This window comes from Oncorhynchus masou, chromosome 8 (assembly GCF_036934945.1).
Source record: "Oncorhynchus masou masou isolate Uvic2021 chromosome 8, UVic_Omas_1.1, whole genome shotgun sequence".
NCBI lineage: Eukaryota > Metazoa > Chordata > Actinopteri > Salmoniformes > Salmonidae > Oncorhynchus > Oncorhynchus masou.
The window spans coordinates 8,358,843-8,376,367 of NC_088219.1; the positions used below are offsets into that span (position 1 = coordinate 8,358,843).

Sequence of the window (17,525 nt, forward strand, 5' to 3'; positions counted from 1 at the left end):
TCAGGACCATCAGTCACGCCCTCACCTGAAGTGAGGACCTCCCATCTCTTCTTCAGTTAGTCGTTACCTAAGCTAACCGGAGCCGAAGAAAACGTTTTACATAAGAAATCTTAGTTTATTTATCAAATAAACTCAGCCAAGCATTTTTTGATGTTAGAAAGCATGTGAAGTTACATTGACGTAATCCAAGTTTCTTTCAGTTTATAAACTTGAATAGAAATATGAATAATTAAATATATACTGAACAAAAATATAAAAAAAACATGCAAAAATTTCAACGATTTGAATAAATAAATTGGATGCTAATGTATGGATTTCACGTGTCTGGTAATAAAAATATGTTATAAAGATATATTTCTGTTGGACACAGAAAGGTAGGGGTGTGGATCAGATAACCAGCCAGTATCTGGTGTGACCATTTGCCTCATGCTGCACGTCACATCTTCTTCACATAGAGTTGATCAGGTTGTTGATTGTGGCCAGTGGAATCTTGTCCCACTCCTCTTTAATGGCTGTGTGAAGTTGCTAACACATTTTATTTTATTTTATTTCACCTTTATTTAACCAGGTAGGCTAGTTGAGAACAAGTTCTCATTTGCAACTGCGACCTGGCCAAGATAAAGCTTAGCAGTGTGAGCAGACAACACAGAGTTACACATGGAGTAAACAATTAACAAGTCAATAACACAGTACAAAAAAGGCGAGTCTATATACATTGTGTGCAAAAGGCATGAGGAGGTAGGCGAATAATTACAACCTTGCAGATTAGCACTGGAGTGATAAATGATCAGATTGTTGATATTGGCAAGAACTGGAACACGTTGTCGTACATGTCAATCCAGAGCATCCCATACATGCTCAATGGGTGACATGTCTGGTGAGTAGACAGCCCATGGAAGAACTGGGGCATTTTCCGCTTCCAGGAATTGTGTACAGATCCTTGCAACATGGGGCCGAGCATTATCATGCTGCAACATGAGGTGATGGTGGCGGATGAATGGCATGACAATGGGCTTCAGGATTTTGTCATGGTATCTCTGTGCATTAACATTGCAATCAATAAAATGCAATTGAGTTCGTTGTCCATAGCGTATGCCTGCCCCTACTATAATCCCACCACCATCATGGGGCGCTCTGTTCATAACGTTGACATCAGCAAACAGTTGTCAGGCCACTTAGGCATACTGCCAAATTCTTTAAAACAGTGTTGGAGGTGGCTTATGGCAGAGAAATGAACATTACATTCTCCTGCAGTCAGCATGCCAATTGGGCAGTCCCTCAAAAGTTGAGAAATCTTTGGCATTGTGTGACAAAACTGCACATTTCAGTGTCTTTTTATTGTCCCCAGCACAAGGTGCACCTGTGTAATGATCATGCTGTTTAATCAGCTAGTTGATATGCCACACCTGTCAGGTGGATGGATTATCTTGGTAAAAGAGAAATGCTCACTAAAAGGGACATAATCAAATCTGTTCACAAATTTTAAGAGAAATACGCTTTTTGTACGTGTGGAAAATATCTGGATTCTGTTATTTCAGCTTATGAAACATGGAACCAACACATATATATGATTATATTTTTGTTCAGTGTATGATAAAACAGATCAAATCAAAACAATACTATGATTAAATTGAAGGAAAAGAGTTATAAAAACAGTGATAAAGAGCAATGCAGAAGAAAAAATAAGTCTTCAAAAGTAGATTTAACAACAAAAAATATTCATGCAATTTTCACTTCCCCAAACAAAATATTTTGTATAATTTCTGTTTGATATTTAACAGGCCGGAACTACAGGATCTAGCATATTACATTCAAAAGGCAATTTATAAACACGTATCTTGCATTTATTGCTATTGTATTAACAGGCTGTTTAAAAAACCTAAATTGAGAAGATTCCATTATGTTGTGTTTTGGTGATTAAATCAATGTTCTCATGGTATTTTACAGTAAACCTATATTTTGGATAAATTGTTATGTGGTGAAAGATGTCTCCAAACAAAATTAATGCACAAAAAACGGTTTTGAATATACTTGCTGCGTTAAAAGCGTTATCAGTATTGAGGTTGTACTACATTTTTTTATTATATTTCATTACAAGTAGCAGTGCGGACAAAGCAAGATATTTCCAGTGTTTCTTTAAAAAATCAGTCAAATCCAATCCCTTTACATCCGCAAATATCTCATTGGTGAAGCAGATTCCTCCAATCTCCTCCACCATTCTGTCTATCTTCGCTATCAGCTCTGTGACCTGAACTCTGTTTCCTATGGCTTTATTGTTGAGGACATGGTACCTCCCCCCACACTGCTCTACCACTCTACTGAGGTCTCTGTTCCCACCAATCAGCTTCTCTATACCTTTACCCTCTAAAGCATCTCCATGGGTGAAGAGGATGATGGAGTGCTTTGCCAGTCCTGACCCAAACACACTCTCTAGAGTTTCAATAGCTTGTTTTTCCTGCTCTGTGAACCTGTCATTCACTCGCAAAACTATGAGGAAGGCATGAGGCCCTGGGCTAGACTCATAAATGCTCGTACCAATCTCCTTTGCAAATTCGTCAGCAGTAAGCTTTGTGTCAAACAGTCCTGGAGTGTCAACCACACTGACATCCCTCCCATCTACTGCTGCCTGTTTCCTTTCTGTTTTATGTGTTACAGAGGACCAGTTCAGTTCAGAATGGAAACTCGTCCCACCAAGGATGGTGTTTCCTGATGCACTCTTCCCAGTACCGGTTTTTCCAAGCAGAACAATCCTTCTCTCTGGGCGATTCATGATGGAGGAGCTCCTTGAAACTGTTGAATCTGTATAGAGAAATACATCACATTTGATAAACTGATACTGTACAATGACTACCATCTCATCCCCTATACAGGCAGTTATTGGTGCACTGAATAATGATTTAAGTCTGGTGTTTAAATCTTTATGGTGAGTTCAGGTGGGATTTGTACAAACTCAGGAGCTCTTGTACGCAAGTCAACTTATTAAAGCTTCAATCTAGGATTTTGGAAGCTGTTCAAGAGTAATTTCAATTCTTAATTTGCATTAATTCTTGAAGAATACCACTTATAAATGGGGGGGGGGGGGGGTAATTAGTCGACGTTGTTATCCCAGATTGTATAGCTTTAACCATAAGTCTAGAGGGGTCTATCACCGCATTTTATGCTTCAAATGCTTCCTGTCATCACTAAATGGGTAGTGTATTTGAATATGACTATTTTTAACACAAAAGAACATCTGATTAATTCAATATTCAATCAATCTTCCTCAAGTATATATCAACAGATATTCGAGCTTTCAAACCTCAATAGCTTTCAAACCACTTGAGCCACAGACTCCAAATAAGTGTCATGATGTTGGAAACATTGCACACAACATTGCACAGTTATTATTTTCAAGATTTGGACATTCATTCGCTTTCTAAAGCCAATAAACTGGAAGAAATGTGAGCAGCATTTTGTAATCCTTGTTGAATTAGCTAGTAAGCATAAACAAAATACAAACTTGTTTTACATTTGAATTTCAATAGCTCTTTGGTCATGTGACCCACTGGACTCAAACAAGGAAAATAGAAAATAGACAAACTAAAGGGTGTGCAGTGTGTAGGCCGACTGACTGTACATTCTGAAACTTGTTTGAGGTCAGTAGGTCATGTGACCAAGGAGCTATTGAAATTCTAAAGATTACGAAATTTATGTAAAATCGTGTGAAATGAAAAAGGACACACACAAACTAAAGGGTGTGCAATATAGAAGGGTAGTCAGTGGACATTCTGAACCTTGTTTGAGGTCAGTAGGTCACATGACCAAGGATCTATTGAAATTCAAATGTAAAAAAAAAAAAAAAAAATAGTGTGAGATGTAAATCGACAAAAAAAGATTGTGCAATATGTGTCTATGCTCTCAGGTTAGCTAGAACCAGTTTTGAACGTTTTAGGAGTAATGGTTAAAGAGCTATTGAAATTTGAAAAATTTGATTTGTCACTATGTTGATGGTCCCTAACTGCTGTTGGTGGACTTAAGGAAATAACTTCTCTACTAACGTGAATTGAAAGTGAAATCTACTGTAGACCGTACTAGGCTACTGATAATCTAGTCTTCTAATTTACATTAATCATTAATCATTCAAATAAATAACAACTTACCTACTTTCGTGTTAGGCTATGTATCTTCAACGGCAGCAACAGTTTGACTTTAAGCCTTGAGTGTTCTTATTTTATCTGTCACTGAAACCACTCCCAGGCCTATAGGCAAATCATTCATAAACGTAGCCTGCTGAGGCCAGTAAACAATCTAAGGCGCATTGTGGGCAAACACACTGTAGGCTATAGGCTACTGTCTGCACTTTTTAAAATGCAATTTCCATTACACAAATGCGGAAGATTTTGGCTCAAGCCTAAATTACCTTTAAAATGCATGTGCTCTGCCCTTGTTGACAATGAGCTCTCCCGGCCAGCCAATTCAGGGCCAATTCGAAAAGTATTGTTTGAAATGTTCACTACAATCTTAGCCGGCTGCAGATAATGATCAGCTAGGGGGGAGTCTAATTTTCAACATTTTGAGGTAGAATTCAAGATCAGGGAATATATTAAATGTACAGGCTACAATGTGGGGAACTCATGCTTGGTAATAACTACATGTACAGTGGGGAGAACAAGTATTTGATGCACTGCCGATTTTGCAGGTTTTCCCTACTTACAAAGCATGTAGAGGTCTGTAATTTTTATTATAGGTACACTTTAACTGTGAGAGACGGAAACTAAAACAAAAATCCAGAAAATCACATTGTATGATTTTTAAGTAATTAATTAGCATTGTATTGCATGCAATACGTATTTGATCACCTACCAACCAGTAAGAATTCCTGCTCTCACAGACCTGTTAGTTATTCTTTAAGAAGCCCTCCTGTTCTCTACTCATTACCTGTATTAACTGCACCTGTTTGAACTCGTTAACTGTATAAAAGACACCTGTCACCTTGTTCTCTCCTCTGTACATACGACTCATTGATACCGTTCAGTGTTTTGAAGTCAAAATCAAATTGTATTGGTCACATACACATGTTTAGCAGATGTTAGTTGAGGTAATATGTACATGTAGGTAGAGTTAAAGTGACTATGTATAGATAATAAACAGAGTAGCAGCATCGCAGGAGCCTGAAGCCACAGACTGGCCAAACTCGTGTTTCTAAAAATGATTTTAAAGGCACTAATAAGAAGTTGAATTTGTATTTAATTCTAAGTAAGTCACAGCTATATGCACAATTTATAAATTATAATGATTTGATACAATACAATGCTTTTTAAATGCTGTGCGCTTTATATCCCTACCAGCCTATTGCATCACACTTGCAAATGCTTCACAATGTATTTCTTTGTAGGCTATAGACTTAAAATAAATAATAATTAATTTTTGCTCCCTTTTAGGCTCCCGGTCTAGCTCCTGACCTATTTAGAGTGTTTATATGCTGTTTAATATGAAATTGTTTGTTTCCAACATTCACCTTTTCATGTTTATTCAAATACTTTTCATTCAAATCCATATGGTTTGGTTTCAATACTTAAAAAGCAAATTGGTTGGTCCACAAAAATAGATGGTATTGGTTAAATTGTGATTTTAATGAATGGAGAGAATTATTTTTTAGCGGAGTGGTAGAAAAGGACATTGAGCGGACTCGATGAGCGATGAACAGGATAACCAACTGCTCAACTCCACTCACATACTCTAGTAATGTAACAAATATGGAAAAAGTTAAGGGCTCTGAATGCTTTCCGAATGCACTGTATTGGTGGCTGAAGCATGTTATGGGTATGCTTGTACCTAAGGAGTTTAAGGAGTTTTTCAGAATAAAAAAGAAACGTAATGGAACTAAGCACAGGCAAAATCCTAGAGGAAAACCTGGTTCAGTCTGCTTTCCACCAGACACTGGGAGATTAATTCACCTTTCAGCAGGAAAATAACCTAACAACACAAGGCCAAATCTACTCTGGAGTTGCAAATCAAGAAGACAGTGAATGTTTTTGAGTGACCGAGTTACAGTTTTGACTTAAAACTACTTGAAAATCTATGGCGAGACCTGAAAATGGTTGTGTAGCAATGACCAACAACCAATTTGACAGAGCTTGAAGATTTTTAAAAGAATAATGGGCAAATGTAACACAATCCAGGTATGGCTTAACTTTCCTTAACTTTTTCTATTCATTCTCTATGGTAAGTCTTATCACTACAGGTGTAATATATTTATGTCCACTGGTTGGTTTTGTGGTGCTGTTCCACTCCCCCATATGCCAGTTGAAAGGCCCCGCAGCTACAAGCCATGTTCAGTAATGGAAAAAGTGGTTTGTGATGTTATTAGATAAGCAAATGTAATAATTGATTTTGAGAATAAAACTTTAGCTGCATTGTTCCTCTCTAGGTTTCTTCCTAGGTTTGGCCTTTCTAGGGAGTTTTTCCTAGCCACTGTGCTTCTACACCTGCATTGCTTGCTGTTTGGGGTTTTAGGCTGGGTTTCTGTACAGCACTTTGAGATATCAGCTGATGTACGAAGGGCTATATAAATAAATTTGATTTAATTTGATCTCACACTCACAATCTGTAAATGATTTGTAGAGAAGTACGTTAATGGATTCTGCCAACTGCAAGTGATATTATTCGATGGAAAATTTTGTCAGTTGAAGTTGATTGGTGCTCAGTGTTAATTATGATAAATATATGAAAATTAATCCAGAATTGGAAAGCCATTTTGAAATATATTAATATAATTTTTTATATCAATAATTGTATTTTTTATATCAAATATAACATAATTGTTATATAAAAAATGTAAATATCAATTTCTATAATTCAAATTTTTGATATCGATAATTACATTTTTGATACACTGCTCAAAAAAATAAAGGGAACACTAAAATAACACATCCTAGATCTGAATGAATGAAATATTCTTATTAAATACTTTTTTCTTTACATAGTTGAATGTGCTGACAACAAAATCACACAAAAATTATCAATGGAAATCAAATTTATCAACCCATGGAGGTCTGGATTTGGAGTCACACTCAAAATTAAAGTGGAAAACCGCACTACAGGCTGATACAACTTTGATGTAATGTCCTTAAAACCAGTCAAAATGAGGCTCAGTAGTGTGTGTGGCCTCCACGTGCCTGTATGACCTCCCTACAACGCCTGGGCATGCTCCTGATGAGGTGGCGGATGGTCTCCTGAGGGATCTCCTCCCAGACCTGGACTAAAGCATCCACCAACCTCTGGACAGTCTGTGGTGCAACGTGGCGTTGGTGGATGGGGCGAGACATGATGTACCAGATGTGCTCAATTGGATTCAGGTCTGGGGAACGGACGGCCAGTCCATAGCATCGATGCCTTCCTCTTGCAGGAACTGCTGACACACTCCAGCCACATGAGGTCTAGCATTGTCTTGCATTAAGAGGAAACCAGGGCCAACCGCACCAGCATATGGTCTCACAAGGGGTCTGAGGATCTCATCTCAGTACCTAATGGCAGTCAGGCTACCTCTGGCGAGCACATGGAGGGCTGTGCGCCCCCCCCAAAGAAATGCCACCCCACACCATGACTGACCCACCGCCAAACCAGTCATGCTGGAGGATGTTGCAGGCAGCAGAATGTTCTCCACGGCGTCTCCAGAATCTGTCACGTCTGTCACATGTGCTCAGTGTGAACCTGCTTTCATCTGTGACGAGCACAGGGTGCCCAGTGGCGAATTTGCCAATCTTGGTGTTCTCTGGAAAATGCCAAACATCCTGCACGGTGTTGGGCTGTAAGCACAACCTCCACCTGTGGACGTCGGGCCCTCCTACCACCCTCATGGAGTCTGTTTCTGACCGTTTGAGCAGACACATGCACATTTGTGGCCTGCTGGAGGTCATTTTGCAGGGCTCTGGCAGTGCTCCTCCTGCTCCTCCTTGCACAAAGGCGGAGGTAGCGGTCCTGCTGAGTTGTTGCCCTCCTACGGCCTCCTCCACGTCTCCCGATGTAGTGGCCTGTCTCCTGGTAGCGCCTCCATGCTCTGGACACTACGCTGACAGACACAGCAAACCTTCTTGCCACAGCTCGCATTGATGTGCCATCCTGGATGAGCTGCACTACCTGAGCCACTTGTGTGGGTTGTCGACTCTGTCTCATGCTACCACTAGAGTGAAAGCACCGCCAGCATTCAAAAGTGACCAAAACATCAGCCAGGAAGCATAGGAACTGAGAAGTGGTCTGTGGTCACCACCTGCAGAACCACTCCTTTATTGAGGGTGTCTTGCTAATTGCCTATAATTTCCACCTGTTGTCTATTCCATTTGCACAACAGCATGTGAAATGTATTGTCAACCAGTGTTGCTTCCTAAGTGGACAGTTTGATTTCACAGAAGTGTGATTGACTTGGAGTTACATTGTGTTGTTTAAGTGTTCCCTTTATTTTTTTGAGCAGTGTATAAATAATTCCCCATAGGATTCAATTATGGAAAGCTGTTTTAACATACAGAACCAGTCAAAGGTCTTTGTCTTCTCTTCGGTAAACTTCCGATTTCAACTGTATGTAGGAGTATGCAAAACGTCCTGCACGAGTAGGAGTACACATACTCATTCCAGGGTTTTTCTACATAGAATTCAAGGCACACTTAACCAGCATGGCTACCACAGCATTCTGCAGTGATACACCATCCCATCTGGTTTGCGTTTAGTGGGACTATCATTTGTTTTTTCAACAGGACAATGACACAAAACACACCTACAGGCTGTGTAAGGGCTATTTGACCAAGAAGGAGAGTGATGGAGTGCTGCATCAGATGACCTGGCCTCCACAATCACCTGACCTCAACCCAATTGAGATGGTTTGGGATGAGTTTGACCACAGAGTGAAGGAAAAACAGCCAACAAGTTTTCAGCATATGTGGGATCTTCAAGACTATTGGAAAAGCATTCCTCATGAAGCTGGTAGAGAGAATGCCAAGAGTGTACAAAATGTCATCAAAGCAAAGGGTGGAATCTGAAGAATCTCAAGTATAACGTATATTTTGAATTGTTTAACATTTTTTTTGGTTACTCCATGCTTCCATATGTGTTATTTCATAGTTTTGATGACTTCACTATTATTCTACAATGTGTAGATGTGTCCAAACGTTTGACTGGTACTGTACATACATAGATTTTTTATATATATATATATATATATATATATATATATATATATATATATATATATATATATATATATATATATATATATATATATATAATTAATATTATTTTTTACATCAGTCATAGACATTTGTTATATCGATACTTAAAAATTGTGAATACAAATGATATAATAATCCTTCATGGAGGAAGGATTAATTTGCATACTCCTACATACAGTTGAAATCGGAAGTTTACCGAAGAGAAGACAAAGACATTTGAACTCAGTTTTTCACATCCTGACATTTAATCCTTGTAACAATTCCCTGTCTTAGGTCAGTTAGGATCACCACTTTATTTTAAGAATGTGAAATGTCAGAATAATAGTAGAGAATTATTTATTTCAGCTTTTATTTCTTTCATCACATTCCCAGTGGGTCGGGAAGTTTACATACACTCAATTAGTATTTGGTAGCATTGCTTTTAAATAGTTTAACTTGGGTCAAACGTTTCGGGTAGCCTTCCACAAGCTTCCCACAATAAGTCAATAAGTTGAGTGAATTTTGGCCCATTCCTCATGAAAGAGCTGGTGTAACTGAGTCAGGTTTGTAGGCATCCTTGCTCGCACACACTTGTTAAGTTCTGTCCACACATTTTCTAGGATTGAGGTCAGGGCTTTGTGATGGCCACTCCAATACCTTGACTTTGTTGTCCTTAAGCCATTTTGCCACAACTTTGGAAGTATGCTTGGGGTCATTGTCCATTTGGAAGACCCATTTGCGATCAAGCTTTAAATTTCTCACTAATGTCTGGAGATGTTGCTTCAATATATCCACATAATTTTCAATTCCTCATGATGCCATCTGTTTTGTGAAGTGCACCCCACAAGGACTTGTTTTACTGTGGATTTAGATTCTTTTGTACCTGTTTCTTCCAGAATCTTCACAGGGTCTTTCTTCATGTTCTTTGCTGTTGTTCTGGAATTGATTTGCACTTTTCGCACCAAAGTACGTTCATCTCTAGGATACAGAACGCGTCTCCTTCCTGAACGGTGTGACGGCTGCATGGTCCCATGGTGTTTATACTTGCGTACTATTCTTTGTACAGATGAACGTGGTCCCTTCAGGCGTTTGGAAATTGCTCCCAAGGATTAACCAGACTTGTGAAGCTTCTGGTCAGCGGGGTGGTGGCACCGGGATCCTCATCTCTCCCAAGTGGTCATTCTCTCTTTCTCCCCTTACCCATCTGTCTATCGCCTCCTTTGAATTCCATGCTGTCACAGTTGCCAGCCCTTTCAAGCTTAACTTCCTTATCATTTATCGCCCTCCAGGTTCCCTCGGAGAGTTCATCAATGAGCTTGATGCCTTGATAAGCTCCTTTCCTGAGGACGGCTCACCTCTCACAGTCCTGGGCGACTTTAACCTCCCCACGTCTACCTTTGACTCATTCCTCTCTGCCTCCTTCTTTCCACTCCTCTCCTCTTTTGACCTCACCCTCTCACCTTCCCCCCCTACTCACAAGGCAGGCAATACGCTTGACCTCATCTTTACTAGATGCTGTTCTTCCACTAACCTCATTGCAACTCCCCTCCAAGTCTCCGACCACTACCTTGTATCCTTTTCCCTCTCGCTCTCATCCAACACTTCCCACACTGCCCCTACTCGGATGGTATCGCGCCGTCCCAACCTTCGCGCTCTCTCCCCCGCTACTCTCTCCTCTTCCATCCTATCATCTCTTCCCTCTGCTCAAACCTTCTCCAACCTATCTCCTGATTCTGCCTCCTCAACCCTCCTCTCTTCCCTTTCTGCATCCTTTGACTCTCTATGTCCCCTATCCTCCAGGCCGGCTCGGTCCTCCCCTCCCGCTCCGTGGCTCGGCGACTCATTGCGAGCTCACAGAACAGGGCTCCGGGCAGCCGAGCGGAAATGGAGGAAAACTCGCCTCCCTGCGGACCTGGCATCCTTTCACTCCCTCCTCTCTACATTTTCCTCCTCTGTCTCTGCTCTCTGCTGCTAAAGTCACTTTCTACCACTCTAAATTCCAAGCATCTGCCTCTAACCCTAGGAAGCTCTTTGCCACCTTCTCCTCCCTCCTGAATCCCCCCCCCTCCTCCCTCTCTGCAGATGACTTCGTCAACCATTTTGAAAAGAAGGTCGACGACATCCGATCCTCGTTTGCTAAGTCAAACGACACCGCTGGTTCTGCTCACACTGCCCTACCCTGTGCTCTGACCTCTTTCTCCCCTCTCTCTCCAGATGAAATCTCGCTTCTTGTGACGGCCGGCCGCCCAACAACCTGCCCGCTTGACCCTATCCCCTCCTCTCTTCTCCAGACCATTTCCGGAGACCTTCTCCTTACCTCACCTCGCTCATCAACTCATCCCTGACCGCTGGCTACGTCCCTTCCGTCTTCAAGAGAGCGAGAGTTGCACCCCTTCTGAAAAAACCTACACTCGATCCCTCCGATGTCAACAACTACAGACCAGTATCCCTTCTTTCTTTTCTCTCCAAAACTCTTGAACGTGCCGTCCTTGGCCAGCTCTCCCGCTATCTCTCTCAGAATGACCTTCTTGATCCAAATCAGTCAGGTTTCAAGACTAGTCATTCAACTGAGACTGCTCTTCTCTGTATCACGGAGGCGCTCCGCACTGCTAAAGCTAACTCTCTCTCCTCTGCTCTCATCCTTCTAGACCTATCGGCTGCCTTCGATACTGTGAACCATCAGATCCTCCTCTCCACCCTCTCCGAGTTGGGCATCTCCGGCGCGGCCCACGCTTGGATTGCGTCCTACCTGACAGGTCGCTCCTACCAGGTGGCGTGGCGAGAATCTGTCTCCTCGCCACGCGCTCTCACCACTGGTGTCCCCCAGGGCTCTGTTCTAGGCCCTCTCCTATTCTCGCTATACACCAAGTCACTTGGCTCTGTCATAACCTCACATGGTCTCTCCTATCATTGCTATGCAGACGACACACAATTAATCTTCTCCTTTCCCCCTTCTGATGACCAGGTGGCGAATCGCATCTCTGCATGTCTGGCAGACATATCAGTGTGGATGACGGATCACCACCTCAAGCTGAACCTCGGCAAGACGGAGCTGCTCTTCCTCCCGGGGAAGGACTGCCCGTTCCATGATCTCGCCATCACGGTTGACAACTCCATTGTGTCCTCCTCCCAGAGCGCTAAGAACCTTGGCGTGATCCTGGACAACACCCTGTCGTTCTCAACTAACATCAAGGCGGTGGCCCGTTCCTGTAGGTTCATGCTCTACAACATCCGCAGAGTACGACCCTGCCTCACACAGGAAGCGGCACAGGTCCTAATCCAGGCACTTGTCATCTCCCGTCTGGATTACTGCAACTCGCTGTTGGCTGGGCTCCCTGCCTGTGCCATTAAACCCCTACAACTCATCCAGAATGCCGCAGCCCGTCTGGTGTTCAACCTTCCCAAGTTCTCTCACGTCACCCCGCTCCTCCGCTCTCTCCACTGGCTTCCAGTTGAAGCTCGCATCCGCTACAAGACCATGGTGCTTGCCTACGGAGCTGTGAGGGGAACGGCACCGCAGTACCTCCAGGCTCTGATCAGGCCCTACACCCAAACAAGGGCACTGCGTTCATCCACCTCTGGCCTGCTCGCCTCCCTACCACTGAGGAAGTACAGTTCCCGCTCAGCCCAGTCAAAACTGTTCGCTGCTCTGGCCCCCCAATGGTGGAACAAACTCCCTCACGACGCCAGGACAGCGGAGTCAATCACCACCTTCCGGAGACCCCTGAAACCCCACCTCTTTAAGGAATACCTAGGATAGGATAAAGTAATCCTTCTCCCCCCCCTTAAATGATTTAGATGCACTATTGTAAAGTGGCTGTTCCACTGGATGTCATAAGGTGAATTCACCAATTTGTAAGTCGCTCTGGATAAGAGCGTCTGCCAAATGACTTAAATGTAAATGTAAATGAAGGTCTACAATTTTTTTCTGAGGTCTTGGCTGATTTCTTTTGATTTTCCCATGATGTCAAGCAAAGAGGCACTGAGTTTGAAGGTAGGCCTTGAAATGCATCCACAGGTTCATATCCAATTGACTCAAATGATGTCAATTAGCCTATCAGAAGCTTCTAAAGCCATGACATAATTTTCTGGAATTTTCCAAGCTGTTTAAAGGCACAGCCAACTTAGTGTATGTCACGATCGTGGTAAGGAGTGAACCAAAATGCGGCGTGGTATGTGTTCATGATGATTTAATAAAAGAAAACACTGAATACAAACTATACAAAAACAAACTTATAACCGTGAAGCTATAACGAGAACTGTGCTGACACAAGCAACTAACATAGACAATCACCCACAACCCAAAATGACAAAACAGGCTACCTAAATATGGTTCCCAATCAGAGACAATGACTAACACCTGCCTCTGATTGAGAACCATATCAGGCCAAACACAGAAACAGACAAGCTAGACATCCAACATAGAATGCCCACTAAGATCACACCCTGACCAAACAAAACATAGAAACATACAAAGCAAACTATGGTCAGGGTGTGACAGTGTATGTAAACTTCTGACCCACTGGAATTGTGAAATAGTGAATTATAAGTGAAATAATCTGTCTGTAAATAATTGTTGGAAAAATGACTTGTGTCATGCACAAATGTCCTAACCGACTTACCAAAACGAAAGTTTTTTTTAAAAGAAATTTGTGGAGTGGTTGAAAAACATGTTTGAAATGACTCCAACCTAAGTGTATGTAAACTTTCGACTTCAACTGTATATGATTTTGCCTTTTACTTTTGTAGAGCAGTGTGAAATTAAGTCGTACTCCAAAAAATGGATCAGAAAACCAGTCACTATGACCAATATTTGCCTCATGCAGCGCGACATCTCTTTCGCATAGAGTTGATCAGGCTGTTGATTGTGGGCTGTGGAATGTTGTCCCACTCCTCTTCAGGAGTTGCTGGATATTGACGTGAACTGGAACAAGCTGTCGTACACATCGATCCAGAGTGTCCCAAACATGCTCAATGGGTGACATGTCTGGTGAGTAATGCAGACCATGGAAGAACTGAGACATTCCAGGAATTCTATACAGATCCTTATGACAGTGTATTAACATGCTGAAACATGAGGTGATGGCAGTGGATGAATGGCAAGCAATGGGCCTTTGGATCTCGTCACGATATCTCTGTGTATTCAAATTGCCATCGATAAAATGCAATTGTATTCATTGTTTGTAGCTTATGCCTGCCCATACCATAACCACACCGCAACCTTTGGGCACTCTGTTCACAATGTTGACATCAGCAAATCGCTCGCCCACACAACACCATACACGTGGTCTGCGGTTGTGAGGCCGGTTGGAAGTACTGCCAAATTCTTGAAAACGACGTTGGAGGCGGCTTATGGTAGAGAAATTAACATTTAATTCAGTGGCACAGCTCTGGTGGACATTCCTGCAGTCATCATGCCAATTGCACGCTCCCTCAACTTCAGACATCTGTGACATCGTGTTGTGTGACAAAACTGCAGATTTCAGAGTGGCCTTTTATTTTCCCCAGCACAAGGTGCACCTGTGTACCTTGATCTGCCACAACTGTCATTGAAGACACAAAGATAAGTTGTGCTATTTGTATTTGAGCAATATGATTAGCCGTTCATTCATGCACCACTACAATGGAACCTTTGATTTGACAGCCTGCACATGTACAGTTCAGTGTGAGAGGACCCAATGAAGTGTTTCTGCGTATGAGCTCGCGTCGCCCAGCCTACAAGTCTGATTGGGATTTCTATTGGAGACGCAGTTTTAGCCTATCTTCATAGTGTCTTTGCTTTAGTTTTTGTCTTGGCAAGCATACTGTAGCCAGGGCGAAATCTCATTTGGAAAGCAGTTATCATAATAAGTATCAAAGTAAATGTAATTGCTAAAATATACTTAAGTATTAAAAGTATTCACGATTTCAAATACCTTATATTAAGCAAACCAGAGAGCACAATATTATTTTTTATTATTTACGGACAGCCAGGGGCACACTCCAACACTCAGATATCATTTACAAACAAAGCATGTGTGTTCAGTGAGTCCTCCAGTTCAGATGCAGTAGGGATGACCAGGGATGTTCTCTTGACAAGTGCGTGAATTAGACCATTTTCCTGTCCTGCTAAGCATTCTAAACGTAACCAGTACTTTTGGGTGTCAGGGAAAATAGTGTAAATATAGTAAGAAGTACATTATTTTTCTTTGGGAATGTAGTGAAGTAAAAGTAAAAGTTGTCAAAAATATAAATAGTAAATTAAAGAAAAGATACCACAAAAAACTACTTAAGTAAAAATACTTTACTGAGCAAAGGGTCTGAATACTTATGTAAATATGATATTTCAGTTTATTTTATAAATTTGTAAACATTTCTTAAAACCTGTTTTTGCTTTGTCAGTATGGGGTTTTGTGTATAAATTGATGAGGGAAAAAACTATTGAATCCATTTTGTAATAAGACTGTAACGAAACATAATGTGGAAAAAGTCAAGAGGAGTGAATACTTTCTGCATATTAGTGTTTAATTTTTCAGAAATGTTTTACAAATGTTAGAATTGTTCTTCCACTTTGGCATAACAGACTATTTTGTGTAGATCGTTGACATAAAAATGAGAATTAAATACAATTTTATACCACCTTGTAACACAACAAAATGTGGAAAAAGTCAAGGGGTGTGAATATTTTCAGAATGCACTGTATTCAGGAACAATGTGATGTTAACCAAATCAAGGAAAGCCCTTTTCTGATCTACAAGGAAAATGGCCATGATATTTGGTTTCAACCTAATCTTAGAACCTTCACTCCCATCAAAGAGAATTACATCCCTATATGCCGCCTGAATCTAACAAAAAGCCAAAGGTCAGATCTGGCACCCTCCCTCTGGCTATAGAGATGCATAGATTTAACAGAGTGTCTAAAGAGAAGATCATTTTACTACTGTGTGATCTTGATGAAATCAAAACAACATTTATTTTGTGTTTTATTTTTGTGTTTTATTGACAATCTAACTTGAAGTATACTGCTTACAGGACGAGTAGAGGCTTGAATTATGTTTCAGACAGTTTCAGACAGGGCATGTTTGAGATTGCTCAGTTTGTTCACAATGATTGGAGGACAGGGAGAAATGAACGGGTTGTGTGGCTGGATGGTAGCTGGTTGTGTGGCTGGATGGAAGCTAGTTGTGTGGCTGGATGGTAGCTGGTTGTGTAGGGTGGCTGGATGGTAGCTGGTTGTGTAGGGTGGCTGGATGGTAGCTGGTTGTGTAGGATGGCTGGATGGTAGCTGGTTGTGAAGTGTGGCTGGATAGTAGCTGGTTGTGTAGGGTGGCTGGATGGTAGCTGGTTGTGTAGGGTGGCTGGATTGTAGCTGGATGTTTAGGGTGGCTGGATGGTAGCTGGTTGTGTAGGATGGCTGGATGGTAGCTGGTTGTGTAGGGTGGCTGGATGGTAGCTGGTTGTGTAGGGTGGCTGGATAGTAGCTGGTTGTGTGGCTGGATTGTAGCTGGTTGTGTAGGGTGGCTGGATGGTAGCTGGTTGTGTGGCTGGATGGTAGCTGGTTGCGTAGTGTGGCTGGATGGTAGCTGGATGTGTAGGGTGGCTGGATGGTAGCTGGTTGTGTAGGGTGGCTGGATTGTAGCTGGATGTTTAGGGTGGCTGGATGGTAGCTGGTTGTGTAGGATGGCTGGATGGTAGCTGGATGTGTAGGGTGGCTGGATGGTAGCTGGTTGTGTAGGGTGGCTGGATAGTAGCTGGTTGTGTGGCTGGATTGTAGCTGGTTGTGTAGGGTGGCTGGATGGTAGCTGGTTGTGTGGCTGGATGGAAGCTAGTTGTGTGGCTGGATGGTAGCTGGTTGTGTAGTGTGGCTGGATGGTAGCTGGTTGTGTAGTGTGGCTGGATGGTAGCTGGATGTGTAGGGTGGCTGGATGGTAGCTGGTTGTGTAGTGTGGCTGGATGATCGCTGGTTGTGTTGCTGGATGGTAGCTGGTTCTGTGGCTGGAAGGTAGCCGGTTGTGTAGTGTGGCTGGATGGTAGCTGGTTCTGTAGTGTGGCTGGATGGTAGCTGGATGTGTAGGGTGGCTGGATGGTAGCTGGTTGTGTAGGGTGGCTGGATGGTAGCTGGTTGTGTGGCTGGATTGTAGCTGGTTGTGTAGGGTGGCTGGATGGTAGCTGGTTGTGTGGCTGGATTGTAGCTGGTTGTGTAGGGTGGCTGGATGGTAGCTGGTTGTGTAGGGTGGCTGGATGGTAGCTGGTTGTGTGGCTGGATTGTAGCTGGTTGTGTAGGGTGGCTGGATGGTAGCTGGATGTGTGGCTGGATGGTAGCTGTATGTGTAGGGTGGCTGGATGGTAGCTGGTTGTGTAGGATGG

The 17,525-nt window shown here is 42.3% G+C and overlaps 1 protein-coding gene across 2 annotated transcripts; it reads right to left on the minus strand.

Moving 5' to 3' along the window:
- Window positions 1-245: 245 nt before the first annotated feature.
- Window positions 246-4,227, minus strand: LOC135544039 (GTPase IMAP family member 9-like). Of its 2 annotated transcripts, none has more exons than XM_064971391.1 (2): window positions 4,140-4,227; window positions 246-2,799 (listed from the first exon to the last, which is right to left on the minus strand). In XM_064971391.1, the coding sequence occupies exon 2, from the start codon at window positions 2,768-2,770 to the stop codon at window positions 2,069-2,071; it is 702 nt and encodes a 233-aa protein (XP_064827463.1). In that variant the 5' UTR covers window positions 2,771-2,799; window positions 4,140-4,227; the 3' UTR covers window positions 246-2,068. The 2 variants fall into 2 exon arrangements, with proteins under 2 accessions (XP_064827463.1, XP_064827464.1); XM_064971392.1 differs by having other exon boundaries at window positions 4,144-4,207.
- Window positions 4,228-17,525: the final 13,298 nt, after the last annotated feature.